General features: G+C 42.1%; 1 protein-coding gene across 3 annotated transcripts; it reads left to right on the top strand.

The window, feature by feature from the left end:
- The first annotated feature begins 123 nt into the window (after nucleotides 1-123).
- LOC131739351 (RING-type E3 ubiquitin-protein ligase PPIL2-like) lies at nucleotides 124-27,674 on the top strand. Of its 3 annotated transcripts, none has more exons than XM_059032781.1 (20): nucleotides 124-303; nucleotides 512-561; nucleotides 1,015-1,060; nucleotides 1,572-1,634; nucleotides 1,894-1,945; nucleotides 5,124-5,175; nucleotides 6,549-6,640; nucleotides 6,850-6,939; nucleotides 7,207-7,282; nucleotides 7,413-7,573; nucleotides 8,629-8,704; nucleotides 9,101-9,207; nucleotides 12,610-12,699; nucleotides 13,658-13,691; nucleotides 19,445-19,562; nucleotides 19,914-19,970; nucleotides 24,459-24,531; nucleotides 24,977-25,039; nucleotides 25,815-25,957; nucleotides 26,573-27,674. In XM_059032781.1, exons 1-20 carry the CDS (start codon nucleotides 272-274, stop codon nucleotides 26,694-26,696), a joined length of 1,599 nt encoding a protein of 532 aa, XP_058888764.1. In that variant the 5' UTR covers nucleotides 124-271; the 3' UTR covers nucleotides 26,697-27,674. The 3 variants fall into 3 exon arrangements, with proteins under 3 accessions (XP_058888764.1, XP_058888765.1, XP_058888766.1); XM_059032782.1 differs by having other exon boundaries at nucleotides 24,977-25,041; nucleotides 25,807-25,957; nucleotides 26,573-26,713; XM_059032783.1 differs by lacking the exons at nucleotides 124-303; nucleotides 512-561; nucleotides 1,015-1,060 and having other exon boundaries at nucleotides 3,044-5,175.
- The last annotated feature ends 92 nt before the right edge of the window (nucleotides 27,675-27,766 follow it).

Below are 27,766 nucleotides of genomic sequence, written 5' to 3'. Positions count from 1 at the left end.
ATTTGCAGTTCGAAATGTTCTCACCGTGTCCCCATCTACTGGTAAAAACGTTGCGGAACTCCTGTTTCATGTCCGAATATCAAGCCGGGTGGTTTCTTGTAACACATTGTTTTTTAAATGCACTCCGGAAGTTCCGTGTTGTGTCGGAGTGCTTGATTTTATTATCGTTATATTCCGAGTTTGTTTGGAGCAGTTCATCGCCTTGCAGTAGCGGGATAACCGTTCTGTTACAGTATATTCTGCCGAGGAGTGTATTTACGACGCCGGCAAAATGGGGAAAAGGCAGCACCAAAAAGATAAAATGTGAGTCTTCTTTGTTGACAAACGTGTTTTTAAATAACAGTACATCACGAAACGCTAATGTTATATAATTCCTATACATCTTTGTGTACGATAATATCGACAGATCAACACATGACATGCATTGTGTTAGACAGTCACACACCACGCTGTACTTGCACAGTGTTCCTGCGGTTCAAGTTTGTTGATGTAACTTCTGTTGTCTTTGCAGGTACATCACGTGTGCTGAGTACACTCATTTGTACGGGGGAAAGAAACCAGGTACAAAACGAAATGTGCTGAACTTGATCAGCTTTATTCACACCGGATATTATTAAGGCAGATGTTACTGCCAGTACGGAAGCGGATTCTGCCAGTAGCTGCACAAAACATTCTTAATAAAACCGCCCGTTTCACTTTCTCAAAACTCAAAGTCAATTAAATATGTGTCTGTCTTCCGTCCTGGTGTTAAGCTACTGGCAGCGGTCTTCTGGGGACTTCTTACTGGCAGTATGACTGTACTGGTAATAGTGCTACAGCTGTATTCTGTTTTCCTATACTTTTGTAAATACGTTTATAATTTTATTTTCCGCATTGTGTTGTCTTTATATTAATAAAGGTCAAGGATGAGAGATGTGGTAGAATTGTGTGTTTGTGAGTTAAGCGAACCCTACCCGCTGAATGAAGTGTTTTATTCCACTCACGATCCTTCATATTTTTTTTTGCCTCCTCCAGAAATTCCAAAATCCAATTTCAGACGTTTGCCTTTCGATCACTGCAGGTCAGTGAAGATTTATCACAACGCTTGTTGTGTCTTCCATACCTATATATCAATACTCCACCGCAAGATTAGTTTAAAATACTGAAATAAACGAGTACAATTCTCTAGCACACGTATTATTCTAATATTTCTGTACACATTAATATCTCATAGCTATCAGCAACTTTTTACTAGATGTTTATTGAAGTGCCGTTTTCAGTGATATGAATTCTTGGCTAAACCTGCTCTGTGTCACTTATGCAAATGAGTGCGTTAACAGGAGTGCTGCATATACATGCCGCACAGTACTTAATTAGCACCTGCCAAGGTCATTAATTGGCAGGGAGTAAAAAAGCATTTTGAATGAGTGGCAGGCAAATTAACATGCAGAATTGATTTCTATGAACAGCCATCAGTCTTTCTCATCCTTTCTGGTTTTATTTAAGTACATTTGCAGAGTTGAAGGTGGGATGTATTTCATTTGTTTTGTTGTCACAGTCTGTATGATCGTTGATCTCTCTCTACTCCTCAGTTTGTCTCTGCAGCCGTTTGAGTACCCCATGTGCACACCTGAAGGGCAAGTCTTTGACCTCCTGTAAGTGTCTTACCTTTAAGCTCGTGTGTGATCAGAGGAATACCTTTAGCAAGAAACTAGAGCATAGAAATGCAAAATGGGGAAAGCAGTGATCCACTAAAAGAGCTCTCAAAAAATAAAGAAATGCATGGGGAACTGTGCAGGAATGTATAGAGCAATCCAGAGTTTTGTATTGCTTGACACTGACTGCCAGTATGATCGCTGTAGAAAATGTGCTGGACACAAATTAATCTGATGGTTCCTTTCCTTTACTGTGCAGGAGTATAGTTCCATGGGTTAAGAAGTTTGGGACCAACCCAGCCTCCGGAGAGGTATGTTTTGCGAGCGGAACTTTAAAACGCTTCTTGCAATGAGTGAAGTAAAGCACTTCATTGATGCGTAAGAACCTATTGCACAAGGAGTCCTCGGTAATCTGAAATATGGATAAACACCCTCTTGTCCACTAGATGGCGTGGGATACCCTCAAATACACGCAGTAAAAGCCGTCAGATATGAGTGTTTGCAGTACCCTACAATGTCGTTTTCAGACTCCTCTGCAGCACCCCCTACAGCTGTACTAGCTGAAGGCACTGAAGGTTGTATTCTCCTTGAGTGTCTGCAGCTGCATGTTTGCGGCTGTGATTTTAGCTGTCAGGGTAAATCTTCCTCCCTCTCTGCAGCTGCATGACAGGGAAGGCCTCAAGGCCAGAGACAGACAGTAAACAACTGAAGCTTTTCAAGCACGTGACTGCTGTGCCAGGAGACGGTCCTTTACCATGTAGGTTACCTTGAAAACGACACCAACGCTCATCTTTCCTGCCTCTATTTTTGGACCTACTAACGGAGAAGAAAAAAAAAAAGAAACCTTTTTATTAGGATTTCTGCGCTAGCCAAACAAACATTTGATGCCATAAGGGACTACTCTCTTAACATTGTACTATGAAGGTAAAATAGCACCGGACAATGATGCCGTGAGGTATTCAACTGAGACCATGAAGGAGGGTCACAGTGTCTTGTAACAACTCAGAGGAGTGAACAGCTTATTATTTCTTTAGCTGATTGCACTGTGACTAACCTAGTAATAACAGCCATGCTTCAATGGCAGAGGGAGTGATGTGTCACCCCCCGGTCAGTTTCTTATTAGACCCGAGCGAATGTAATTGTGTGTAAGCTAGATTGTAAATTACGAGCGTCTAGAGCAAACCTCTGTCTGCAGTCTTGCAATGAGGTCAGCGCTGCAGGGCTGTATATACTGGGGCTAATCAGGCTTGTAGTAAAACCTGGAATGGGTGAAACTGCTATGCAATAGCAGTCTTATTTCCATCCCTGTTAGTTTAAGACTACCATTGCATAGCAGCAGAGCCAGTCCAGTGTGAGCCTGATTAGACACACCTGATCCTAGTCTGATGCACCATGCATCTTTTCTGCAGGTACCTTTCAGTGAAGACACACCGGAGAACATGGAATAGCTCAAACTGTCCCCTGCTGTCAATTGAAGAGATCTTGATAGTTATTGTTCTCTGTATTGTTTTTTGGGTGCTTTGGTGGCTCAGCTGCTGGTTTGAAAACACGAGGTAACACACAGTAGCATAAAAAGCGAGAAGAGGAGAAAGGTAGATGCCATCACAATGGCATGTGAGACTGGATTTGGACCAGACTCTGTACTCCAGGGTTCCCAGACCTGTGCCCTGCTATCACGTAAACCACGGGTTCATTTGAGACCAATAGTCTGTATCACGGAGTGCCAGCTGCTCTGTTCCACTAACCCCCGGGGCTCAGAACAATCCTGCTTTGTTTACCCGTGAAACACGACCACAGTCTCTGCAGGGGTGATATGTGCTGCAGGGCAGGCATGCCGCTCTAGATGTCTTGGCTTGATTAGGTGCTCTACAAGCCTAACTCTTGTTTTTGTTGTTGTTAATACTTGTTTAAGAGTGTGTTTGGGCCAGTGCCTGCCTATCACAATGTTTCCTGAGGCTGAGATGAAGAGGGCTCATGGGTACTGTGTGATTGAAGCCAGGCTGACACCTGCTGGCAGAGAGGAGTAGCCAATAGCAGAGACGAGAGGGTTCAGACACTTCTATCAGACTTGAACAGCTTCCATATCCCTCTGCCATCCTAAACGCATATATTATTCTACCCATAAAGATATTGTCTCCTTTATCTGTACAGTATTTGAACAATGCTGTGCTTTAAGCTGTGAAATATATATATATATGCATTTTAAATCAATATTTTTCTGTGTTCTGATCAATTAGAACCCCTGCTAAAGGTTCTGCTCACTGTTGCGTGTCCCTCGGTGCTGGGTTTACGTATGTTCTGGTTCCAGTTCTACCTTCTCCTGGTATTTAAAGACATTGCGGGGGTGATGCAGGTTACCAGCGCTGCTCTGCTGTAGTTTGATGCTAATCTGAGACCAGGAATGACGTTAAACTTTCCCTCCCTCCCTTCTGTGTGCGATTTTGCTGCATCACGGTTTCCATGGCAATTGAACAGAGTCATAATAACGGCTCTCTGGGTTGTTAAATGTTCTGTTTTTCAGTGAATCATTTATTTGTCCTTCATGGTAATCAAAAGCAACAGCTCTGAGTGCTGTGGAAGAGAAGTACTGGTATCAGTTGGAAGTTTTTGCTCTGTGGAAAGACTTGAAACCAGAACAACGTGTCCCTTCCAGTGTGCTAATTGTATATCAAATGCATACAGAAAGGAAGTTGGGTCCATTGCTAAGAGGGTAGTGTTGCTTTAGCAGGAGAGGCTAGTTATCTCCATGAACCCAAAACTGAACCACACACTGCCATGCCTCTCGGACATTGCCTGTATGTTAAATAGATGATGGTCTGTATAACCCTGCTGAGGTTAAGTCCCTCAAGTCCTTTTGAACTGTATGTTGTCTCCTTGTCAGAAGAGCATGACTAGGAGGGGTCACACTTTGGCTAGTGCATGGTATACAGGGCTGAATGCATCTAGTTAACTGAGACAAGGGGCATGATTTTTCCACAGGGGGGGCAAATTGCCCAAGTCGTACCTTTTCAGTTCGTCCATAGTGGAATAAATAGACCCTGGTTTTACTGAATGGATTTTTACAGCTGCTGACTGCAACAACACTTCTGAATCCGCTTAATTTGATCTTTGCACAGAATTCTCTGTTTGCTGTTCCTCAGATCATCTCCAGGTTTGTTTACAGCAGTGCCTGCAGCTTAATGTGAAGAAAAGTGGCTTCACACATCCAGCGTGGGCCTCGAGTCTCAGGAATAGGGTTCATCCAAGTACAATCCTGGGGCAGGTTGTTCTGAGGGAGCAGTGCATTTCATTGCTTTCATCCCAGAGATATTGTGTGATGGGAAAGCTCTGAAGTGCTGTGGGGGGAGGGGGATTTATTAGGGTTTCAATGTAATATGAATGTATTTCAAAGATTGGAGTAAATAATGCATCAGTAGCATTGTCATCTGCCTCATGAGAACTCGCAGTGTCATTATTAATATGCATGTGCTATATTTATTTATTTTTCAGAAACTGGAAGCAAAATCACTTATCAAACTGAACTTCTTCAAAAACAGTGAAGGTACCTTGTATATGTATCAGTCCCTCTTGGAATGGCATTTCTTTTAGTTTAGCGTGGTGGTTAAAACCATGCCCCTTAGCCTCCACCCACTGAATACTGAACTCTACAGATCCCTGTGTGTGCACTGAGAAACGGTTCTTCTGTGATTTACCAACCTTACAACAATAACTGCATTGTATCTGCATGCATGTGCCAGTGTAATACTTTGGAATCTGTACTGCACAGCGCAAATAAATTGTCAGTTCTAACGCTGACCAGATAATTTTTTGTATTACTATGTATTATATTATTATGACAATACAGAGTCTGTTGTATACAAGTGAACAAAAAAGACAGCAGGTTTCTGTGTGCAGCACACATGTTTCTCAGAATGACACAGTTTACATCACAGGTAAGTCAACAGCTCCAAACCCTTCACTGTTTCATCCTGGTCTAGTTTCTGTATTCATCATAAGTGTGAACACACACATACGCACTCCCGTTCTTCAGAGAAACCGAACATCTCAGCTCAACATCAGAGTAAACCCTGACAGTGAGGAGTACGGCCCGCAGTGGTGACCTGTGTGCCATCGCTGTAGCGGCTGTTCTGTACACATCTGAAGCGTTTCACTTCTCGTTCTCTCGTACTGAAATCCCTGTGGGTTAGCAGCTTTGCTTCTCGTGTCTCAATGGGATTCCTGCTTGTACAGCCGGCAGGGCTTCCACAGCTTCCACTTGCCCTGCACCAGATACAGCTTCAATTCAATTCTAGAAAAAGAAATCCAACCGAGCTAATGTAAGGTAGAAATAAGTAACTGGCGTGCGAGAGAGCCAGGCTGTGAATTATTATAAGCTGCAGTAGTTAATATGCAGTACAGGATTTTGTAACAGGTTGTTTTCAGGGTATGTATTTTGAGCCAGGTTTTGGTATGAATTAATTCGACACAGCTGAACTTGTGATCTGCTTCACTGTTTTAGGTGATACGCTGATACCAAATCCTGCAATGCGTTTGATTCTAGGTTGGCTTTTCTTAATGCCAGTAACATAGTAGTTAACTAGTTAGATATATCTGAATTCTCTCTTTTATTGTACCCGTCATTCTCCAGTATAGAGTACCCATGGGTGTGCTCTTTGAACCACACCCCGCTAATACAGAATGGTTAACAGATGGAAATAAGACTCCTATTTCATAGCAATGTGATCTATTCCTGCTTGTACTATGTTCAATAAGACACAGCTGAGAGTTTAAGACACAGCCAAGCTTGTTACCTGTACACTGTGGCAGTTATGACCTTGAATGGATGACTCTGCTGTGCAATAGGAGTCTTATTTCCATCCCTGTGGTTCCTTTGCTGGCTATTCACCAGATATTTTTTTTTGCATACATTTTTAGGAAAGTACCACTGCCCCGTCCTCTACACAGTGTTCACAGACAACTCTCACATCGTCACCAACAAGAAAACTGGAAATGTGTTTTCTCACGAGGTAATTAGTCTTTTTTTTTTTTTTTTTGGCATCTGTTGTGACACTAATCTAAAGTTTCAAGCGGCGTTTCTTATTTTATATATTAACTTTGATAATGTCGTGTTTCGTTCCTTTTTATATATTGTATCTTCCAAGTTCTGTTTGTTTTTGAATCCCCCTCTTATTGGAAAATTGGGATTTGAGAGCAGCGCTTTTGTTCTCGTTCTCAGGCGGTGGAACAGCTCAACATCAAAACCAAAACTTACAGGGACCTGCTGTCGGACGAACCCTTTGCAAGGAAGGATCTCATTACTTTGCAGGTGGGTGCTTTCAGATCTTCAGAACACCTTCACCTGCATCGTTGTAGCCCTGCTGTCACTTCTGGAGGTAGCAGGCTCTAGTTTAATGATCTAAACCATGGCACTTGTGAACACTCCTACTCTTTAACTGGTGCTTTCTCCCCAGGGTGATCTACTGAGTCTTTGTTTGTTTGAGGGAAAAAAAAAAAAAAACGACAAAACTTCACTGGTATTATTGAAAGAGAAAATGTATTGCTGAATGTGTTGTTTTTTGTTTATTTTTTACAGGATCCTACAAACCTGGACAAGTTCAACGTGTCAAACTTTTTCCACGTTCAAAACAATCTGAAAGTTACAGATCCAGGTAAGGTTTAATTCAGCGTGGCTCTTTTAGGAGCGCTGTTGAGTCGGTCTTAATGACCGAGCGGGACTCTGCACTTTGCTGACTCTACTAGGCTTCAAAGCCGCTGGTGATTTGCTTCTCTGTGTTGCAGATGAGGAGAAGGCCAAGCTGCACCCAGCGTACCACCTCAAAACCACCAATCTGGAGACCAGGGAGACTCTGGCTGAGCTCTATAAAGACTACAAAGGGGACGAGCTGCTGGCCTCCACCATGAAGCCTGCCGAGAAGAAGAACACCGACAAACTGAACGCGGTAAGAAGTCGTCTTGGACACGGTAAATAGATTTTTCTCTGTTGCTTTATATGGGGTGGCAGCGGCATCCTCATATGAGGTCTTCATGCGTTTGCGTATTGCTTATGATTTTGAGGCTGCTTGTGCACAAATTCAAAAAATAATAGACATGTTCCCTTGTAGAGGAATTGGAGCAGAAGGGCTGGATGTGAACAAGAAGAGATAACGGCTGGTCAGACTGTTTGCTTTAAAAAATATTGAAACCCATCAACAACAAAAAAAAAGAATTGATTTAGTGACAAATTTAGTGTAGTATACAAAACTACTCTTTTTAGTGGGAATGTTCATAGATCACCAGTTTAGTTTAATAAGCCTATTGTTCTTAGTGGCCCTTATGAATTTGGAAAGGATACACCCCCCCACACACACACACACACACACACACACTGTACACACTTGTATTACTAAAGGGAAAGCACAGACTCCAAGGATGGAACATACCCAATCTAGAATGTGTCTTCATGTGCAGTTGGCAGTCTCGGTGATTTACTGCATACTGAATCAGATGCTTGCATGGAGAGTGCAGGATTTCTAAAGCAGATGGATCACAAACCTTCATTTACAAGCTATAGACTGGGATGTGTCCAGTAGTGTGTGTGACTGATCTGGACTGACAGGTTGTTAAGTAATTGGACACCATGACCCCATGGCCAAAACCGCAGGTTTCTATATTTTCTGGAAAAGAAAACAAGACAGCATTTGACATGTGCTGATGAAGCGAATGCATTAGAATATTGTTTTCTCTTCTGCTTTTATATTATAATAATGGAAGTGACAGAGTTAATCAGAGGAGACACATCCTCTGGAGCCCCATGATGTTGTGTAGAAGCAGTGAGCAACCAGGGTTGGGGTCGATTCCTGCGTTTTCAATTCCATTTCCAATTCCTTTTTGGAATTAACAGGGACCTGGAATTGAAGACCAGGAATTGATCCCAACCCTGGTGGGGACTTACAGTAAATGAGACCGGCACTGAGTCTCTCTCTCTCTGTCTCTCTCTCCCTCCCTCCCCACACAGGCTCACTACTCCACAGGAAAAGTTTCAGCTTCCTTTACCTCCACCGCAATGACACCTGAAACAATCCAGGAAGCAGGTAATTAGCTTCGTTGGTTTAATGAACTGCGGCAGCCTCTTGCTGACAGCTAGTGACATCAGCCTTCATTTTAACCAGAGCTGTGCCGGCCTCGTTCTGGACTCTTGACTGCACTGTATGACACTTCACACAGCGCTGAAGCACAGGACAACAACCATTATGAATATTGGCTCAGTTTATGTTTTCCTAATAATAACTTTGAAACTGTATTCATTTACATGTCTAGTCCTCCAAACTTGTCTGTTATAGTTGACACTTTTGTTTACTCCTGTTGCATATCAGTATCAAAATGCTATGCAAAAGGAGTTAAGTAGGCATGGGTAAGAAATAGGAAAAATGTGACTTCCATTCTGCAGAATAAACTGTGATTTATATGATGCATGTATTTTCTTTAAGATGCTATTGCGGATGACACCGTGCGTTATCAGTATGTAAAGAAGAAAGGATACGTGCGGCTACACACCAATAAGGGGGACCTGAATTTGGAGCTACACTGCGACATGGTAAATGTATTCGTGTTGAAACTAAATAAATGTCATTTCTGGGCAAGTCTGTATGGAGAAAGTGAGTATGAACATCTGAAGTGGGGTAAAGGTAGTTCCCAATAGCAGAAGGACCCCTCCATATCCTCTCTAGGAATCTCATACAGCAGTGTGTGGAGGATCTGAGATCTAATGGACAGTGAAATTAACTCGGAATACAAAACCAAAGCCCTTTAATGGTATCTCATTAAAGATGATCACTGATAACTGTACTGCAGTGCTCACAAGCATGCCTTCAGTCTCAGTGTTGAGGATGTTGGGTTTCTCGAATGTCTCAATTAATAAAGCAGCTTTCGAGATTGAGGGCAGGAGATGGGAGGTATTTCAGCACTCTGTCCAGGGTGGGGAGTTGATGGCCTGTTCATCTCAAGACAATACTGACTTTCCCAGGAGGGCTGCATCACAGTCTGTAGCAGTCTATAAGCAAGAACTTCGCTGGCTGTGTTACTTGTGGAGACTGAGAAAGTTCTAATTAAGAAAAGAAGTAGAGCCAATGTTAGCCATTAATTCATCAATACATCAATCAATACACCAATACATCAATAAATCAATACACCAATAAATATCCTCCCAGGGGCAAATGGAGTCGAAGTGTCAGAAGTAATGGAATCCGTTAAGATCTTTTAAAATTAAACTTTGCAGGGCTGTTCTGGGTATTGGGGAAAAAAAAAATACTGATCAGAGATCCCCCTGCCATAAAGGCTCTCGCTCTCGCTCTCTCTGTTTTGTTTTTTAATTGAGTTTGATGTATAATTTATCTAGCAGCTATATGCAGCAGCGAGTGACGGTGTGTCTCAGTGACCCAGTTAGTTGGACCCCCTCTTCAGCCGAAAGCTGGGGCGGCACCCTCGCTTTCCTGGTGTTGTCTTTTCTAATCCATCAAAGTAATCTCAGCGATATTCTCAGTCGGGGGCCCATGCTGTTCCAATTTTTAATAAGCAATAAAACCGCTAAAGTCCATCTCTTCCAGAATTGCCAATAAGGTTAAATAAATGGATTGCTAAGCTTGGCATGCTGCGTCCTTGAAGTTGTGCACATTTTAACTGAGCATGTTTTAATGTGTTTTTTTTTTTTTTTTAGCAAAGCTGATGGGTTTTACTCTCAAGCCCATTTGATTGTCCATAAGCGGCTTGGTATTTGTTCGATGGCAGCACATGCAATTTGTTTGGTTTTGTGCAGTGCTGTTTTAACCTCATTATTCTTGTTTACTTGCCTAATTAGTTATTAATAACTCTGCAGCTCTGCATCACACACTGGAAACATGTCAGGCAGTGAAACTGTCATGATCTCTCCGAGCGTGTGGAGAAGCATTCCTAGGATCGGTGGCATCATGTGATCTCCTTATCTGCATGGGTAAATCCAGTGCCACAGCTGTCATTGCGTATTGTCTGTATCGAAGCAGGCCAGTGCCTTGAGGTTCAGAGCAGGCAGTGGTCCTTTCTGGCTTGCCTGCTCTCAATTTTCCTCCTCGTTCTTGATCTGCTTGCTACCCCCACATGCATCTTATTGCCCAGAACAAAGCTCTGAAGCCCAAGCGAGTCCCCGCTATGTAGAAACAGAACCACTTGTCAGTTTCTCTGCAAACGTGTGGGATGAGAACCCTTCTCCTGGATTAAAGCCGTGAATAATTAAGATCTGGGTTGAGTGCTCTGTTGTTTTCAACAATAAAGGACACAGTATTTGTAAAATGCAGTGATGCACCAGTCTCCCCCACCACCACATCTTGTTTAACAGTAATGAGATGTTGAATAATATACATCATTGTTTAAAAAGAGGCTGTATTGAAAAAGAAACCCAACAAAGCATAAAGCCTTTCTTGTGTGCTGGAGTCGGCTTGCCAGGACATGGCTTTAGTGTTTAAGGCAGTTGTATGTATTTCCATATGCAGTCTATTACTGTAACCTGTAAGGACGTGCTTTTGTTTTGAGACAGTAAAACCTTCCTTGCAACCATGGAAACGGCTTGAGCCTGTCTCCCCCCTTGTAACAGTGTGCAGGGTATTCATAGCCTTTGTTTTTTATTGGCTGCCTGGCTATCCAATCAGGAGGAAGAAAATGTCTTGGAGACTGTAGAATATCCCCCCCCAGCTGGGCTCATAATTGCCCTAGTATTCGAGGGGGTCTGTAAATTAATAATATTGTTATGATGTTAAACAGACCTGTGGCATTAGACCTTTGCTTTCTGCTTGGCATCAATTGAACGATTCCTTTGATTATAACTCTAACCTTAAGTTACAACTGTAATTTCTGAGCATTAAAAAAACGTATATGGGAACTGTTGATTTTATCCCAAAATCTGTTTTTAAATCTGCTGAGCGGGTGGGGGCTGTGCTTTAGTCCAGGAAACCTCTTAAAGATTTTATACCCATTTGTTTGACTTCACCGCATATCGAGCTGGTTTTTGATCTTGAGTGACTCAGAGTAGGCGTTTTGGTTATTTTATTCTGATTATCAGCTTTGTGCTGGAGGGCAGACTGTGAGATCAGAGACGTCTGGGACTAAATTAGCAGCAAAGCTTGGAACCGGGTCTTTTTTGAGGACTTTGCCTCTGTGCCTGTACTAAACAATGCCATTGAAATCCGCCGGCCCCAGACTAAAGGAGAACAAAGATACTGGCTTTCTGTAAAGGAAGAGCAAGCCAGCAGTGAAAATGTCATTGCTGCAACCAGGTGCTGCCACACCATGAATAGTTTCTAACAGAGGGCGGGTAATACGATCTTATCACTAGTAGTACAAAGCAATATCTGGAGTTACATGAAACTGGAAGATGATCATGGTCGGGTATGGAAGTATAACTCCTATTGCATAGCAGTTTCACCCATTCCAGATTTTAATACGTGCTTGATTAGCCCCAGTGTATAGGTAACGAGCTGAGGTGTCTCTTCTTAAACTCAATCAAACTGCTAAGCAATGGGGCTCTTATTATCAGGTGTACTTGGTGGTTCGGCATGTTTCTGAGAGTTGTGTTGAGGTTCACAGAGGCGATTCAAACTTTCAGACGTGATGTGATTACTGAAACAAACGTATACATCTTCAATCTACTACAGAGACGTGGCATAAGTACATAGCCACCTACGAACCATACATAGCACAGGCAAAATGAGTGGGGTTAATCCTGTGAGGTGCAGCCCTTTGTCTTACGCAAGGCAGCACCGTGCTTCCACATTGTGTGGACGAGCTGAGCTATCCTGGTGTGTGGGAGTGCAGCCCGTTCCAAATGTTTGTTTGGCTTCCAATGTAAGATTAATATTAATAATAACAATCCACAAAATGTCCTTGTGTGCGTTTGCATTGATTATGAAATGGTCGAGAAATGCAGTTGCTTTTTTTTTTTTAATTATTCATTTTTTTATTTTTATTTCAGGTACCAAAAGCATGTGAAAATTTCATTAAACTGTGCAAGAAAGAATACTACGATGGCACCGTCTTTCACAGATCCATCCGGAACTTTATGGTAAGATAAATAATAAAATAATCTCTGGAACCACACAGTGTTGTAGCCAAGCAATGGTACCTTCCAAGTGAGTAGAGTTTGTCAAAGGAGAAAAACAAACATGAATAACATTGAAATGTCTAATCCGCTTATGAAGCAGTTGAGAGAGCTCTATGGGAATTATAGTAACATGAGTGTGTTTTGTTTCATTTAGAATCATACTCCCTGTCTCAAAGCATGAGTGAAGCATAGCAATATGCTTTGCATTAGTCATGCAAATTCTACATAAGTTTTTCTGCACACCTGCTAAACAAAGAGAGGGCTGCTTTTGTGTAAGCGTCTTGATCAATGGAAACGGGTAATTCAAAACAGACTGCAAGCCCAGCGTCTGTGTGGTGTTTGTTGGGTGCACCATTTAAAACACACCAAGAATCTGCCCGTAGGCAAAACTTGAACAGTGACGTTAATCTCAGAGACAGACAGGAAGCCTTAAATTCCTTTGTTCTTTTACATTTGCATTAATTTAAGACTGACTTCACAAAGACCTGTTAACTGATATCAGAAGCCGTCTGCATCTTAACCAGGCACAACCATCAGCGACTATGCAGTGCGTGACTCTACACACTGCTGGAGCATAAAACATTGAAAGGCTGGTCTGAGGACATGATCTATAGAAATCTCCCTACTTATTCAATGATAGTGATCAACATGATCAATGGGACCTGGTTCCTCCTTACTGTGCTTGTGTTTTCCTATGGAAATGAAAAGCTGTTGTCCTTCAGCAGTGGACGCAGCTCGTAATAAAAGGCTTGACTGTATTTGGACAGGGGTTAGCAGCACAGTGGCATCGCTTCCTGAAGGTTAATTGAGTATTAAGTTAACACAACTAGGTGAAAACACATTGCTTCTGTGATGATGGCTTTGTGTCTGAGAGGCAGCCTGCCGCTCATCTGTAGTCATTTTATTCTGTATTCCCCAGATTCAAGGAGGGGATCCCACAGGAACAGGAACAGGTAAGACGGTTCGCTTTTCATCACAGCAGTTCTTTGTTCAGTGTCTCTTACCCATCCTTGCTGTTTATCGCACCTACAGACCAGACTACATGTGTATCGCTACGTGTTGAGAAGCAGTACTGTATGCGACAGCCTGCTGGTTTTCTAGATTGGATTTGCTCTATTCAATAGTTAACTAAATCCAGGCATGCTGTAAATTTAAAAGGCACGCTATCCTTTTATTTGCTTTTTTTTTTTTTTTATGCGTCTCAAATGTGTTTTTATGAGAAGGAAATATCCTACCCCCGCAAAGTTTACATTATTTTTTTGGAATAATTCACTTTCATTCTAACAACACTTTGTCTCATTAAAATGCTAGCATGCATTCCACCAGCTCAGTAATGCTAACTGTTTGCAACAGTTTGCAACATAAGACCACTGTACCTTCTCGTCAAACTTCATTAAATCTGTTCGAAATCACCTTTTATTTATTAGCGGTTAAAGACTTGATGCCAAGGATAATGTTGCTCAGGACGGGGTGGTTTAGATAAGTCTTTTTATCTTACAAATCTCTTATTGCTGCTTTTAGTTCTCGCTCTCATTTTTTCCTTCTAGTTTGACTGCTTTAGTGGCATGTTCCTTGATGGAGTCCATAGTAAAATCTTCAAGCACTCTGCTGAGCATCTTAAAGGACTGGAAGATCATACGTTCATTTTGTGAAGCTTGCAACGAATGCCGTGCAATCAGCAATGCTTGCCTAAATCTCTTGGCAATGAAAGGCATGTTTTTAGAATCCCTAATCAGCATTTGAACTTCCCCACCCAATTGCTGTGTCTCCCGTGAGTCACATGAGTAGGATTATGGGATTCCCACGTGATTCCAGAAACAACGAAATCACACGAGCAAAGCATGGGGCAGGCAGAAAGACGTTCCTCGTACGAAGCTGCTGTTTTTGTTGTTGTTTTTTCTGTAATATGATTACTGCGCTGGGTATTTGCATTTTATTTCATTCCAATCTGCACGATTATAACTGATGATACACTGTGGTCTTAAAAGCGTGGAACAGCAATTTGGATATTCCTCCAGAGTCATCCAAGGCAGTTTTCCAGTTCTGTTCACTTGGTTTAGCATAGTCAGATATTTGTATTGGTCTAGGCAGGGGTTACTGATGTGTTTTTTTATATATATAGATATTAATGAATATAGGGGAGTGAAAAGATCTGCAAACACCGCCGTGTTGCTATTTCCAGGGCTTACTAACCTAGGATCAGCTTACCTAGCCTTCAGTTTGAAAACAGATTTACATAATTAAGAGTGATGTAACGCTGGGGTTGATGGGGTATGCTACTGGAAAGAGTAGCCTAGATGCTGACACGCTGTATGCAGAGAGCCTTAGTGTGCAATACACAGAAATAATAATAAACAGGATGCATTTAGATCTGTGAATCATTTCAGCAGTGCACCTGTGCACTAGCACGGTATAGGAAAGGGAGAAGAATCAGAATTCAAAGTCTACCCATTCCCACAATGGCCTGTAACAAAGTTTTTTAACACTGTGCATCCTAATAACGTCCTAGTTGCTATTTCTCTCTTCTGCAACATTCACGCTAGAATTATTCAGCCACTGTTAAAATGAGTGAGTGAAATTTGCTTTGCTTTTGACATAATGCAACATAATGTTCCAGCAACAACATCTAAAGCACTAACACTTGTATTTGTAGCATACATGCGTATATTGGAAACGGTTGGGAACTCTGAAATGCTTTAAACTTTTAAAACTAAAGTTTGAGATTCAGGTCTTTTAAAGGAAATCCTTTGTATGAACAAAAAGGCTACATTTAGGGACCAAGAAAAGTGCAGCTTTCACAGACAAGCAGTCTAAAAATAGAGATGAATTTATATTAATGCATAATGGAAGCCACGCTGAAGTAGTCTCTACAGGCAGAGTTTGCTTAATTAAAAAACAAAACATCTTGTAATTGCACTTGTGCAGCTTAAGTGAAATCTACAGATAGAAGCGTCTGCAATCACTGTTTGTTTCCCAGGCTGGGAAGGTCAGAATGGTGGGCAGTCTGTGTGATGCTCTGCAGTGCTGGTGTCTGTCAGCAGGTTAATGCATCTCCTCACCTGTTAGAACGTCTGTCTGTGTGGGAGTGAAGTTCTCCAGCCAGTCACTCTCCAATTCTTGCACGAGGGAAGCAGGGTTGTATTGATGAGTCCAGGCTCCAGGCTTCAGCTGCAAGGTCTAATCTAGCAGTTCCACCTGGAGCGGTGTGTAAAGGCTTGACAAACATCCACACTCTGTGTAATAGAAGAATTCTGTGCTCTTTCCAGAAGCCATTTCATAGACTGTGTTACCTGCTGCTAGAGCATAAAAAAAAAACATCTGTCTTTAATATTCAGTTAAAAAGCGAGTTAATGGCCTATAAAAGACCATTTACTTCCTTGGGCACTGTTACAAGCTTCACGTTTTGATTGCACGGCTCTGACCTCAAGTGGCTGTTTTTTCTCGGACCGAACAAAGACGTAGTTTTGTTGCAAATTAATTTGTGCAGAAATTTTTGAACCTTAACTGCAGTGTTTGTTTTTGATTGATCAGTTACGCTTGTCTGCAGCCTCGCAATTTGAAGTTGCATAGCAGTTCTTTGTTTGGGCAACATTTAGAATAGACTAACCTATGCATGGGGCATTTGTTTATGAATTTAAGGCTAGGGAATTTTTTTGTGCCCCCTCCAGGCAGACAGACAGCCTGTTCCATAATAATCACATGCATCTAGGTTAAGTCAGCTGTGGCTTAGGCTGCTAAGGATATGCCTCCCAGCTGCTCTGTCCAGGGGGGCTCCACTTGGTTATAGCCAAGCCCTTTTTATCTCCACGGCTGATCTAATTATCTCAATGCATTGTATGGTAAGAGTAGCGGAGCCCTATCCCCGAGGTCGGTCCAGGACTTTTGGAGTCTCAGTATCAGTTAGAACTCCAGATACCCTGCTGCTTTTCAGTCTCTCTTGGCTGCTAAAGTCTTGGTTCTAGGAGTTTATTTTGTGTTATTCCCTTTTTGTTATGAAAGGTAACGTGCCAGTAGAAGTGATATTGGAGTCACGTTATCTGGCACTGATGGTGTTGGGCAAGCTTACTCGCCGATCAGCAGGCACAGTGTTAGCAGTCCATAAATAACATGGTTATCTGCATAGCTGTAAGCCTTCGAAGGTTAGGACTTGGATTCTGGACTTGCTTGGATTGGCCTAAATCTGATCGGTTCAGTCTGATCGGTTCATGCAGGGCTGTTCCAGATGGTCACAGTCTTAATCCTTTGGCTCAGAGAGTTTTATAAAATGCTTACAATTAGGGTAGTACCCATTGACATTTATCAATGAGTGAAACTGTTAATGTATCATTTCAATATAAACAATCTCTGCAGAACAAACCTGGTTATGCAAGTTGTGAAGCAGATGTTTTTTTATTCAATGGGGTGTGGCTTCGCAGTTGTTTTTGGTTCAGTAGGATCGGTGCCTTTCTTTTCAGGATTACTTTATCGGATCCTGGTCTTGCAAGTCACAACGTATCTTACATACATGCAGAGCAGTGATCCCTGAATGCCATTTTTCATTTTCTTGTTCCCCTTCCCAAGTAAGAAAGCATAAAGTCGCTGAGCTAAACATGGAAAATAATTTAACTTTGGAAAGTAGTAATCTATTCAGGTTTGGTGGCTTTTTAACTTGTGGTCCTTTCTTGATGGTCCTTGATGAACTGAATCACTTCAAACTGTTTAGATTTGCTGTGTCCAGAATAACTTAAAGATTTAATGAACCGAGGATGTTTCTAATTGCATGCAATTTGCATGCCAAAACGACAATAAATATTGCAGCACTTCAAAATGGAGATTATGGGGTAGCAAGACGAATGTAACGTGCTGGTTTTCTTTTCTGTGTGAATCCACCATTTCTGCCTGTTCATTCTCAAGCAGTATTTCCTCTGTGTCTCAAGGAGCCTAATGCTTTGGTTCTGTAGATGGGTTGGGTGTTATTATAGCAAGATGTTTGATACTGCCAAACTGCCCAGACTTGTACAAATATTTTTTTCCACCCAAGTTTACTGGGATCTTGGTTTCTCGTTAGAGTAGAACATTATGGGAGTGAGCCAACCTTTTCTTTTTCCTTCTGGTGTGAAAATGGGAAAATGTCAGGTTTGTCATAAATAATGCAGAAATGTCACGAGGGAGGTTTTATAGCGGCATGCTGCATTTAAAACTAAATTGCAAAGCTGTAAAATCTCACGCTGCGCGCTCTTCAGTTCGGAGAACCCTGCAATAAAGCTGGTTTTATCACCTCGCTCGTTTTACCAAGGCTGGCTTTATACACGTGGATTCTGGAGCTCACTAACCCTTTGTTGCATGCAGTCTGGTTTGCACAATCTGTTTGTACATCATGCCGTACCAGGGCTAGATGTTAACTGTAGTTGTAATTATTCACAATGGCTTGCAGCTTTGTGTACAACGTGCAACAAAGAGTTATACAGTGCTAAACTAACACATCTATGGTTTCAAGGTCTCCCTTTGCTGGACGAATATATTCAGTACTAAAAGTATAGATTCATTGAGCCCATGGTACAACCCAAAACTATTGAGCATATGCAGTGATTTGAAACAGAAGCTGCTAGTCTAGTAATTCTGTATCCAACCCCCCCCACCCCCCTCCCAAATAACCTTGCCATTTAAACTTCAGTCAAAGACTTAGGACTTGAGCCTTTATGCAAGCTACCACGTCATTGATTGCTAACCAGTGATTATTGATTCAGGAATTAAACCACTGACCATATGCCCAGTTCTCCACTGTACTTTGTGGATTGGACTGCACTGCCACTTTTCTGAATATCTTCTGTCACTTTCCATGTCACACTACTGTCTCCCAGATTAAATCTATCATAGCTTCGAGTGCCTGCTGGCACATAGCAAGATGCGTTATTCCTCTTGCTGATGTGACACGCGGTTCTTCATTTGGAACCTGTTCTAGAATTCGACGTTTACGGTAATTGAAAGAAATAGAAACAGTGTTTGTGCCGTCCCTGGGCACCCTAATGTGTTTTTGTGTTGAACCTCCCTGGTCTTACAGCAATGTGAGTTTGAACCCGTCCCTGCACCTCTATTGTGCAGAGAGCAGGGGGGACTTTAATACCTGCGGAGCAGCATGGAGGAGAGGACTGCTCTATATTGTGGCACCCTCAGAGATGATTGTGATGATAAAAAAGAACTAAACGTTGATGAGAGTGCAGTGAGGTGGATAGTGCAGCTAAGGAATTATAAAACCTTGGTCTCTGCAGTGTTAGAGCCGTCAACACTGCTGACTTCTCAAATCGGTCTAGAGGGGGCGAAAAAAAATCAAAACTCCACTCAACACAGCAGACAAGTCCTACTCTTGGACGTGCCTCTGTGTCATTTATTTTCAATCTTTTTCTTTTCTAACACTGAACTTAGGACGTTTTCTTTTTGTAAAGTTAACTAGTGCTGAAAGAGTTCAAATGGAATCCATGCAAGGACAGAAGAAAGGCATTGCAGTAACGTAGTGGGTTTGAAGGGCATTTTAAGGCATTGCAGTAATGTAGTGGGTTTGAAGGGCATTTTAAGGCATTGCAGTAACGTAGTGGGTTTGAAGGGCATTTTAAGGCATTGCAGTAACGTAGTGGGTTTGAAGGGCATTTTAAAGTTTGAATGCTTGTAAACTCGTCTCCTTGGCTCCCTCTCCAGCTGAATGCTTGTGTCTCTTGGTTATTGGTTTCAGGTGGGGAGTCGTTCTGGGGAAAACCTTTCAAAGATGAATTCAAACCCAACCTCTCGCACAAGGGCCGCGGGGTCCTCAGCATGGCAAACTCGGGGCCAAACACCAATAAATCTCAATTGTGAGTCTTTTTAAACCCAAACCCATCTTTTAAATCCATTGTTCTTGGCTTGGCCTCCCAGAGCACTGTGTTTGTGTAAGTGTCCCCCAGACTCCCTCAGCGTGCTATATCCAGCGTGGGAACCATTGCAAAATGCTCCTGCAGAGCTCAAGAAACAGTCCCAGAGCGATGCATGACAGTATTACTAATTCAAGTACTAGATCGTGTTAGCAAGATGGATGAACATAAAGCAATGTGGGACCCCCCCCTTAGCAGTGTGTTCAGATTATTTATTGCATGTGATTCGATGTTCATTTTTCCACGTGCATGTTGTGCAGCTTTATATTAACAGTAACGCTACTCTCTCCACAGCTTCATTACGTTTCGTTCTTGCACCTACCTGGACAGGAAGCACACGGTGTTTGGGAGGTAAGAATTCATTCACGTTTTATTTTTTTTTGTTCTGACGGATGAAGCAACAATAACTACTTTGAACCTGAATGAATGAAACAAAAAAAAGAAATACTACAATATGCTGAGAGAGATAAATCCATGTAGCATTATAAAGCTAAAAATCTTTACAATTCAAAATGTTCTGCATCAATCAGGTAAATAGTTAGTTTGTGATTTTGTTTGTGACAGACGTGGCTTGAATCAGAAATCGGTTACACCTACAGAAATATTCAGCACCACTGCGAAACACAGTAAAAACAAACTCCATTCAATTCTAATCTAGCCAAAACGATAACAAGTGCTGCTAGCTATATTTGAGTTTATTTGAGGATAAATAACCCTTCATTTTGAAGTGGGTTTTCTGTTTACTTCTGACCCCATAGTCTCTAGCGGTCTGTCTGACCCCATAGTCTCTAGCGGTCTGTCTGACCCCATAGTCCCTAGCGGTCTGTCTGACCCCATAGTCCCTAGCGGTCTGTCTGACCCCATAGTCTCTAGCGGTCTGTCTGACCCCATAGTCTCTAGAGGTCTGTCTGACCCCATAGTCTCTAGAGGTCTGTCTGACCCCATAGTCTCTAGCGGTCTGTCTGACCCCATAGTCTCTAGCGGTCTGTCTGACCCTATAGTCTCTAGCAGTCTGTCTGACCCCATAGTCTCTAGAGGTCTGTCTGACCCCATTGTTCTACATTGACTCATGCTGCTGGTATCTAGAAGAAAGAATTGGGTGGTTCTGTTTTGTGTTGCTGTGTTTACTCTGGGATTTCACACAATGCAGAGGATACTAGTTCTCTTTATCTGGAATAGGTTTGTTTGTTTAATGTATTCATCCAGGATATGCACCCCCATCGGATATGCATCTCATATAGGGTGCTCATGGAGTATTCACAGCATCGAGCTTGTTGGCTTATTTCAGTGCCATCATTGTCTGGATCCTAAATAAACCTCAGCAGCCAATGCTCCCCATGGGGAAATCTCTGCTGGACCTGTGTGGAGACTGACCAGTAGGGGTTGCTGAAGCATGATCATGTGGCCTGTCCATCAGGGCTTGAAACTGGCACTAGCAAAGAGCTTGTTGATCATGGGTGGATTATTATTATTATTATTATTATTATTTATTTCTTAGCAGACGCCCTTATCCAGGGCGACTTACAATTGTTACAAGATATCACATTATACATTATTTCACATACAATTACCCATTTATACAGTTGGGTTTTTACTGGAGCAATCTAGGTAAAGTACCTTGCTCAAGGGTACAACAGCAGTGTCCCCCCACCAGGGATTGAACCCACAACCCTCTGGTCAAGAGTCCAGAGCCCTAACCACTACTCCACACTGCTGCCCTCCACTTTGTTAACCCATCTTTTATTGAGAAGTGAAGCTGAGATGTCTATTACACAGTGCATGTGAAGTGCAGTCTAATCCTCCTGTTACACAGCATGGTATAGTTTAGATAAAGCAACATCACTAAGTGTTCGTTTACAGAGTAGCGGCAGCAGCCAGTCTTATTACATGGTCGTTTCTTAATAATAGTTGACAGTCCTCCTCAATAGTACCCTCATGGTCACTGGCCAAGCCACAGTCTCTCCTTGTTTAAATAGTGTAGATGTTGATTATTATGACTCTCAAGGCATACAGCAAAAACGGATTGCATTTTTGAATGAGGTGCAAGATTTCAGGCCAGCACGTACTGTACTGTACAGTCTGGGTGGATAAAGTACACACATGATCAGTTTCTTGAAAGCTGCGTCTCAAGTGAGCCAGGAGGTAGAATCTGGAGCAGCTGAGTATTTTATTTCTGTGGCTGCAGAGGCAAGACTGAGCATGGCCCTGGGTTTTTACACAGGGCCTGGGGCTGTGTGCTTGATAAACCTTCCAGCTCCTGTTTCTGTGCCCTAGTTTTTCATCTGACAAGAGTGTCAGAAAAGGCAGATGCATGAGAAAGAGCTAAAAGTGCTTGGGTAAGAAAAGCACTCCAGTAATGAAGATGTTTCCTTGAAATACATTGGATGCATGTTTTATTATGTATGTGTGTGTGTGTATATATATATATATATATATATATATATATATATATATATATATATATATATATATATATATATATATATATATATATATATATATATATATATCTATATATATATATATATATATATATATATATATATATATATATATATATATAATTATATATAATATATACCTCCAGGCCATGTGTTGTGTTTGTCCTGGCCCTGTGTTTCATTGCCAAGCTGTGTGATAACCAGATTTATGAGATTAAAACCTGTGTTTCTATTGGCAGGAGTCCAAAGCCACTTATAAAAGCAAAGACAAAAGGCTTTGGATCGTGATACATAGATTTGAGTCTAATTTGTCTCTCTTCTCTGGAGGCGGCTTTATTAAAATGATAGAAGTTGTGGGCTGATATTGCAAAGTACTTGCAGATTCAAGTTTTTTGTTTTTTTTATTAAATTATTCTGGGATAATCATTTATGAAGGTAAAACCTGAGGGCAAGAAACCCAAAGATACAAACTGCACCATTTTGAGTTGAAAAATTAACTGAAAATGAATGCTACAAAACTTTCTGCCTTTCTCTGGTCCTGGTGTCTGTGCTGCTCTTCATACGGTAGTAGTCTGGGGTTTGCTTTTAAAGGCTTCTGTCGTCTCCTCTAACCTTTTGTTCCAGGCTAAATCGCTTGTTCCCTTCACCTGTCTTACCAACCTCTTTAAAAGAAAACCTACCAAGCTCTCCTAGCTCTAAACTGTTGAGAGATCCCACAGAGCGGGAATCGTCAATTACAGGAACCATACCTAGAACAGACCACCCTGTATAGAGACCTCTGCTTCCTGGTTCAATTCGTTCATTTGTAATGTTGATTGACCTCTGTGTATATATATAAAAAAAACACTTTAACTGTGGGGTTAAAAGACAGATTTTACTATTGTAAAAATAAAAAAAAATAGATCTGCCGTGCCAAAAAGCATTGTGTGTAAAGCAGTGAGATAGATGGATAGTGTCTCAATGTTCACCCTCCTATAAAAGGACATGCCTCAGTATTGCCCCTTTAACAAAACAGTAGGATCGATGTTCCTGGGTGGGTGTGTGTGTGTTTTTTTTTTTCCCCCTCTCACTCCTGTTTGAAGTTATCATGTAGATGCTGGTTTTCAAGACATGCCCAATGCCTGTGATCCTTGTTTTGTTTTTTTTTATTTTACCATGCGATTATTCTACCCAGGAAGAGCCTGACCCTTCATTGAGTACGTTTTCGGATTCCAGAGGTTCGGCGTGAAATATTTTCTTACCCGGTGGTGGGCTGAGACGTGTTCTAACAGTCCAGTGAAATCCAGTGAAAGGATGTAACACCTAAATGATAGCTGAAGGGGTGGAATGGAAACACAGCTTCTGCAAGACTGTGGGTTAGCTTTAGCCTTTAGCTTTCAGTCCAGTACTGTGGCTCTTTCAAGCGGGTCCTGAATTATTCACTTGGAACAAGGCCTTGGACTTGATAAGCCACAAGTCAGTGCCTCTTACCGAGGTCCTTCACTGGCTTTACAATGTTGTTTTAAGAAGGGAGTCTGCAAACATATAGTTTAAACTCCTATGAATGGATACACGTTGTTTTAACTTCTGAACAGAAATAAAGGAGTGGCCAAAAGATTTAATCAATGGCCTGCTTTGCTGTGAGAAGGCAGTTGTATTAGATACACTCAAATACATCATGTACAAATGTATTACAGCGAGGATTTTTATACAATATAATGAATTAATGACATGGTGTAATCACTCGGTGCCATGTTAACAGGACTGCTCCGTGCCAGTTTGCTATTTCAGTGGCACAGAGGACCCCGCTGAGGGGGGGTCTTTATTCCTCTGGCGCTTCTATGCTCCAGGCAGTGTGGGAGTGGTAGAAGAGCAAGCCGGCTGTTCTGAAACAGACGTGCCTTTGTCTGACATCTGATAATTCTGCCTTGTCGCTAAATCGGGGGAGTGACTCTCGTAACTAGAATATTACAGAGCATTTAAAACGGTCAGCGATGTGGGATGGTCCGCTGAACCAGAAAGTCACGGCAGAATGTTGTACTGGCCAGCCATTTCAAAACAAGCCTGGTGGCACCACTGTTTGCTGGTGGCACAGAGGGGAGGCTGGGCAGGACTCAAATCTGAGACTTTGTTAACGGAAGTTTAATTTCTGACTTGCCAACGATTTAGAGGGGTGTGAAGTATGGGATTTATTCAAAGGCTATGTGCATGTTAAATCTCTTGTTTTAGTATTGTCTTGTCATGGCAATGCTCTGGTGTGATGGATATCTAAACTAAACATTTGGTAATAAAGATGATTTCAGTTGAAAGTTAAAACCCCATTATCTTTCCTGCAGCAAGAGAAATGGGGTACAACAAAGAAAGCGTGACATACAAACCCCTTGTTATAATGAATGTGATGTTTTGTGTTTTCTTGCAGAGTGGTTGGGGGTTTTGAAACAGTAACTGCATTGGAAAACGTGGAGAGTGACCCCAAAACAGACCGCCCAAAGGTATCAATCAAAACAATTGCAAAACCCTAATTAGAGGGGGGGGGGGGGGTCCTGGGAGAAATACTGATTCTTCCTTGTGTTGGACCGTCAGTCTTTAAGAAGCAGGCTCTCTCATGCACTCAGGCCACTTCACCAGTCTGCTGTTTGAGAAGCAGCTACAGTTCAGCCTTCTCCTTGCTGTGTCGATGTGGGGGAAGCCGGCGTGTCCGGGTGAGCTTCTGGAGATCCAGTACAGGCACAGTGTTTACAAACTGCAGCACCTCGCAGGGAAAATACATTGTGAGAAGAAAATATATTGTTGTTGCATTGACCGATTTAGAATTGTACAAACTTCCACCTTGGAGAGAGATCTTTTTTTTTTTTCCCCCCAGAGATTAAGTAAATCTCCACACTAATCCCTTAAGAGCATGTATAGATTGTGATTGATTGTTTTTTATCTTCCCAGTCGGAGATTAAACTTCTGAATGCGACCGTCTTCGTGGATCCTTATGAGGAGGCAGATGCCCAGGTTGGTGTTTTGATTTGCCTCCTGTGTTTCAAACATGCAGATACACAGAGAGAAAAACAAAGTCAGCTTCCCTTCAGCGCAGCTGGTAATGCAGTCCTGTTAACTTGACATGTCAGAAACTGTCCGAACATATGTGTGCATTGACCTATCACGCCGTGACTGGTTTCAGTAACACTGATATTCAGGGAGCAGCGTTGGTGCTGCATTTTTAAACAGGGTGCGTCGAGTCTCACAAGACCAGGTGCAGTGCCAAGCACCGGCCTAGACTGGCAGCAGCTTATCTGATCTGACAGACTGCCTGTTCCATTCGTGTGTTTGTATTGGGTGTTAGGAAGATTTTAGAAGCTCTTTAATATTATATAATGCCGGCTAGGACCTGTGCACGCGTGACATTTTGCGTAATTTTGTGATGAAACTAAGCATTAGTTATTATAATCTAGATCATGGTGACTTTTGCCTAAATTCTGGCGTCTGATGAGCTGAGCTGATCAAGTCTTAAGAGTTTGCAAAAATAAAAATGTCATTTGGAAATTCATGGACTCTGTCTTGGAAAGCACTTGTCTGATTTTGATGAAACAACGCCATAAAGAGTGCTATTGATATCCATGCTTACGTATTATATACTTGAAGGTAGATGACAGTTGTGTTAGACTGCAGGATTAAACATTCATGTAAGGTGTGCACACAGAAGAGATGAAGTTGTGCTTGTGCCACAGTTCTGATTGTGAAAGGCGCTATATCAATGTCATTTGTTTGGTGGTGTTGGTGTTGTCAGATTGCAGCCGACAGGGAGAAGACTCTCCAGGAGGAGGCGGAGGAGAAAGCCAAAGCGAACCCCGTCCTTCCAAAGAGCAAGGACAGCCTGGCCCCAAAGACCTACCGGCCCGGCGTGGGCAAATACATCAACACGGTTACAACGTAAGGAGCAGAAACGCAGGGGGGGAGGAGGAGAGAGCGGAATGAGAGGCTGCGTCATGGAACTGCATAGAGCTGCTCACCTCAAATCCTCCAGATTGCACTAGTCCAGCCCTTGCATGTGGTGTCAGCAGTGGGATGTCTTTCCCCATTCCGGATAGAGGATGCCAGTCAAAAGAATTGGGAAAGCAGTTTCCTTGTTGATGCTAAGAGATGTTTTGTCTCCAGTGTGTGTGTGTGTGTGTGTGTGTGACCTGCCAGTATACCTCGTTAAGGAAACAAACTCTTCTCTTGTGTACCGAGCTGATCATTGTGATAATGTGGGTCAGTTATGCTTCTGGTGCAAACACAGGATTGTTTCGCTGTTCTGTACACCCTCCCTGTTTTATGTTTTAGTTTCGTATCTACATTTTTCCGTTGCTGTTGTGTAAAAACCATGCAATGAAACTTTTTCAAGGTAACGATGAGAAAACAGGATTCAAGGGAAGGGGATATTTCTTGCACGGCAGCTTTGCAAAGTGGCTCTGATTTTTAGGAATGTCTTTCTAATTTAGATTTTTGAGCTACTCCTGTAGATGTTAAGGGCTTTGATTTTGTCGTTTTTGATTTGTTTCCTAGTAAGCGGACGGCCAGTTCAGAGGACGGTGGCCCCTCAACCAGCGGAGCCTCTGCCTCTGCAGCTGCTTCAGCAAGCAAGAAGCTGAAGGGAAAGACAGGCTTCGGGGACTTCAGCTCCTGGTAGAGCAGGGAGAGACGTCCCTGAAGCACAGTGGCACACAGGGAGCAGACTGCAACTCGGGGATAGAGGTGACCAGTGAGAGACCTTTTCTGTAGAATAAGGTCTAAGAAAATGTATTGCTATATATTTTTATTATTTTTTTATTCGTTATACATGGAAAGAGAATAGGATGTCTGTTATTAAAATTCACTTTTTCTGCTTGCAAACAGGTTTTTTTGTTTTTTTTTGATGAAAGATCTAATAAAAATGACATTTTGGAATTAGTTTCCAGCCACTGTGCTTGTTGAGTCAGACCATGTTAAATACAGGCCTCCTAAACCTTTCTGAGGCTGTGGTGGTTAAAGCTGCTGCGGGGAGTCCTGGGGGGGTGTCTGTGTCACTGCCGGGGTCACGGTGCAGCCCTGTTTACAGTGAGAGCTGGTGACAGGAGCGGGGAGTACCCAGCCCTGCCAGCACCCCAGGGGAGGGGTCTCTAACAAGGCATGAATACCAAGCAGCACTGCACAATGCAAGCCTTCTTTAAGACACTCGCTTTTAGTGTGTTTTTTTCACTGTGTTTTTTTTTTTTAAAAAACATCCAAGTATCTCATTTTGCTCTCATGATTTTAAGTCCTGTTTATTCAAAGAAAGCCCATTTGAAATCTGTGAGTTCAGGGTATGTCTGGGATATGAATTGAATTTGTTACGTTTGCAAAAAAAAAAAAAAACACCTCCCTTTTAGAACCTATGTAGATGTCAACAAGAATAGATCTTTTAACTGTTCAGTCGTCAAATACAAGGCGTTGGTTTAAGCCCCACATTTATGAATATATCTCTTTCCCCCCGCATATGTTTTTTGTATCCTAATAAATGTAAGAGTTCATTTATAATAATTTCTACAAACCTGTTTTGGTGTAAACTTGATCATTTGTATAGTTTTGATAGTCGGATCGTGTCATTTTTTGTTTTATTGTGTACTAGCAATAAAACATGTAAACCATCCTGTGTGTGTTTTTGGTTTTCTTTTATCCAACAGAAAGTACTTTAGCTCAAACTCGTCAGCCAGTGATTGTTTCCCTTCCTTCTGGAGAATG

Source organism: Acipenser ruthenus, chromosome 11, assembly GCF_902713425.1.
Source record: "Acipenser ruthenus chromosome 11, fAciRut3.2 maternal haplotype, whole genome shotgun sequence".
In the NCBI taxonomy this organism is placed as follows: domain Eukaryota; kingdom Metazoa; phylum Chordata; class Actinopteri; order Acipenseriformes; family Acipenseridae; genus Acipenser; species Acipenser ruthenus.
Note: the sequence above shows the minus strand (reverse complement) of the source record. Positions and strands in the feature narration are given on the sequence as shown.

Bases quoted from the DNA above. Each gene is read 5' to 3' on its own strand.
- LOC131739351 (XM_059032781.1), top strand. From the start codon at position 272: ATGGGGAAAAGGCAGCACCAAAAAGATAAAAT. The intron at 1,635-1,893 runs GTAAGTGTCTTA...TTTACTGTGCAG, and splicing joins GGGCAAGTCTTTGACCTCCT to GAGTATAGTTCCATGGGTTA. The intron at 7,283-7,412 runs GTAAGGTTTAAT...TCTGTGTTGCAG, and splicing joins TCTGAAAGTTACAGATCCAG to ATGAGGAGAAGGCCAAGCTG.